Source organism: Dreissena polymorpha, chromosome 8 (genome assembly GCF_020536995.1).
Source record: "Dreissena polymorpha isolate Duluth1 chromosome 8, UMN_Dpol_1.0, whole genome shotgun sequence".
In the NCBI taxonomy this organism is placed as follows: Eukaryota; Metazoa; Mollusca; class Bivalvia; order Myida; family Dreissenidae; genus Dreissena; species Dreissena polymorpha.
In genome coordinates this window covers 91,092,285-91,095,816 of record NC_068362.1, presented here as the reverse complement: position 1 = coordinate 91,095,816, position 3,532 = coordinate 91,092,285, and the positions used below count along the sequence as shown (strand labels likewise).

Here is a 3,532-nt window from a genome sequence, read left to right as displayed (position 1 = left end):
TATCCTTGACATATACAATTACAGCTGGAAACAAGGTAAACTTCCCCAAATCTGGAAAGAGGCTACCATGATTCCAATCCACAAGAAAGGAAAGGACCCTAAGAAAGCCGCAAGTTACCGGCCGATCAGTCTCACCAGCTGTGCTGTCAAGACAATGGAGAGGATTGTTAATGCACGCCTCAAGTGGTATCTGGAGACCAATGATTTACTGGCACCCCAACAGGCAGGTTTCCGACAGTTTCGCTCAACTGAAGACCAGACTACTTACTTATCACAAGAGGTCGAAGACGCATTTCAAGAACAGAAGGTAGTCTTGACAGTCTGGATTGACCTTCAAAGGGCGTTCGAAAAAGTCTGGACTGATGGTTTACAAGTGAAACTTATGAGGAACGGAGTTGACGGATCCATGCTGACCTGGATCAAGGCATATTTATATAACAGGAGAGCCAGGGTTAGTCTGAACCAAACAAAAAGCAGGAAGTTCCTACTGCGCCATGGAGTCCCCCAAGGTGGAGTCTTATCTCCAACACTCTTTGTGCTTTTCATCAATGACATAGTGTCTGAGCTACCAAAGGGAGTAAAAGCCGCACTTTATGCAGATGACTTGGTGCTATGGTGTAAGGAAGAACATGCAACCACGGCCACATACAGAATGCAGGGAGCCATAGACAAGCTTACAGCATGGGCCAATGACTGGTGTGTCTCCATTAACAAGGAAAAATCATCCACAACACTATTCACCATGTCCACAAAGCAAAGAGCTGGAAAGATCATGATGGAAGGAACACAGCTGAAGGAAGAAGATGAGGCTACATACCTAGGAGTCACATTTGACAAGAGGCAAACTTGGAAGCCACATATCAGCCGTATTGAAGGAACCGCCAGAAGGAAACTTGCTTTGATGCGCAAACTTGCTGGAACAACATGGGGTGCTAATGAGCAAATATTGAAAACCATATACCAGGGCACAGTGAGACCCACAATGGAATATAGCTCAGCAGCATGGTCCACTACAGCCAAGACCAACCAGCAAGCCCTCGACAAGGTACAGAACCAAGCACTGCGAATCATAACAGGGGCCACCAAGTCGACACCCATTGCCTTCATGGAAAAACTTACTGGTATACAGCCACTGCATGAAAGAAGACAAACTAAAGTACTACTACAGGCTGAAAAGTTCAAATCCCTACCTGACCATCCAATAAAAGCTAGATTAACTGAAGGTACTAAAAACCGGCTGAAGAGAGGTAGCTTTGTACACCAAGTGAAGACACTTAACAGATAGTTTGCACAACAGCTGGACACTCAAACAACTCCACTCAGCTCTGAAGACATTGTTAATCCAACAGCAAATGATCTGTCAAAAGTACAAATCAGACTTACTGTCCCCCTACTTGATTCAGAAGCACACAATGAAATCCTGAAAAGAAGTCATACCTTAGCCATGATAAACGAGGATTTCCCATCAGATCTGTGGACACATGTATACACAGACGGATCAGCTACTAGAGCCGTTGAAGACGGAGGAGCTGGGATCCTCATCAGATATCCATCAGGCAGAAATGAAACACACTTCATGGCCACAGGAAAGAGGTGCAGCAATTACAAAGCTGAGACAGAAGCACTCATGAAGGCAGCCTCTATGATTGAGAACTCACCTGAAGATACCACTTCAGTAGTATTCCTCACAGATGCAAGATCAGTCCTTGAAGCTCTGACAAACAACACCTCCCCAAAACTAGCAAAACTTATGACAAGACTCAGCAATAACCTCAACATAGCACTCCAGTGGATACCTGCCCACTGTGGAGTGTCAGGAAACGAGGAGGCTGACCAACTAGCTAAACAGGGAGCAAAAACAGAGCAACCAAATACCCAGGTTACATACAGAGAGAAAGTCAGCATCATAAAGGCAATCACCAGGCCCCAGCAAAAGCAAGATGCTTATCACCTGCTTAACAGAGCAGAACAAGTAGTGATGGTTCGACTACGCTCAGGACACAACAGACTGAATGCCCACTTGTACAGAAAATACAAGCTGGTACCCTCACCACTCTGTCCATGTGGAGAAGAGGAACAAACTGCTGAACATTTTCTTCAAAGATGCAAAAGACACGATCAGGAGCGAGCTGCGGAGTGGTCCGAAGACACAACCCTCAACAGAAAACTGTATGGAGGTCTGGAAGATCTAAGACGGACTACAACATTCATTGCAGAAACTGGCATGATTGTGTAGCGCGAACGCAAAGAAGAAGAAGAAGAAGAAGACGTATTTTATACCTAATATAAGCAATCTTCGTAGTTTCACACAATTAAACAACAACAACATAACTCTCCAAAATATTCAATCGTTTCGCGTTGCAACGCTTTATAATTTTTAAATCGTTAAAAGATGCATATAATGGCTATATTAGACCATGGTAAATGTTCAGTAATACTGTTTCCTAAAAATAACATAACTAAAACGAAAATTTGCGAATCCGATACAACTTTTTTTCAATTTTTGTCAATATACCAAAACGTGAAAAGATCCCTTTAAAGTTAAAGTGATAGTATGAGCATTTTGCACTGTTGAATTGAGATGAAAAGAATTACCACATCAAAAGAGTTAGTTAAATTGTGGTTACTGATCAATTTTCTGCAACTCATCTTGCTACCAGTTTTTAAAAAAATTATATTTTATATTCGATTTACTTACGTGACCCACCTAGTCCTGTAAACCGAAATGATCCGTAAAACAAAATTGTGTCTTTGTGTCGTATGAACGAATCTGCACTAAAACTAAATTTAGGTTCAAAACGTACATGCATGATCAGTGGTCAAATGAAAGTACGGCCGATATTCAAATGCATTATTTTTCTCTGTCATGGATATTGTTTTAGTATGTTGATGCTGCATTAACATATAAGTGAATATGAAGTGAAAACACCAAAAATAAACAACGGTTGCGATAGACACCTATTAACTGTTAGATGGCCATAATATCACTTTAAATGAACTGTATCCCAGTAAAAGAGACATTAATGCGATTGTGGCCAGTTTAGATCCAGTTCAGCCTGCAGTTGCTTGAAAGATGTTTGCTTAAGAGCGGTTTTCTGACAATGGCAAATAGTTTAATTGGATACTGATTAGACTGCCCGTTTCTTGTGACCTGGCTAATTAAATTCAGAAGCCTGGTAACAGTTTAACGTTAACTTCTACCTCTTCTACTTCGTACTTCCTACAGTCAATTGCTGACTATTACAGGAAGGCCTATTATAGGCAGATGTGGACATTGTCGAGTCCGTTTCCTGGGAAGAACCAGTACTTGGTGTCTGTGGAGGAGATAATGAGATTGCTCCCCGAGTAGGAAGCGAACCCACGAACTCACGATCGCTAGGCGGACACCTCATCCACTACACCACCGCGACATTAATGTTACCAATGTGTCAGACCAGGGCCTGGATTTTGAAATCTAGGACATGCATGGTCAAAAGATGTCATTTAAGATTATACATTTTTTCAAATACATACAAATGCATACAAATATAAA

The 3,532-nt window shown here is 41.8% G+C and overlaps 1 protein-coding gene across 1 annotated transcript; it reads left to right on the top strand.

The window, feature by feature from the left end:
• Positions 1 to 1,444: 1,444 nt before the first annotated feature.
• On the top strand, positions 1,445 to 2,236 carry LOC127840731 (uncharacterized). The gene has a single exon (XM_052369147.1). The coding sequence runs from the start codon at positions 1,445 to 1,447 to the stop codon at positions 2,234 to 2,236; it is 792 nt and encodes a 263-aa protein (XP_052225107.1).
• Positions 2,237 to 3,532: the final 1,296 nt, after the last annotated feature.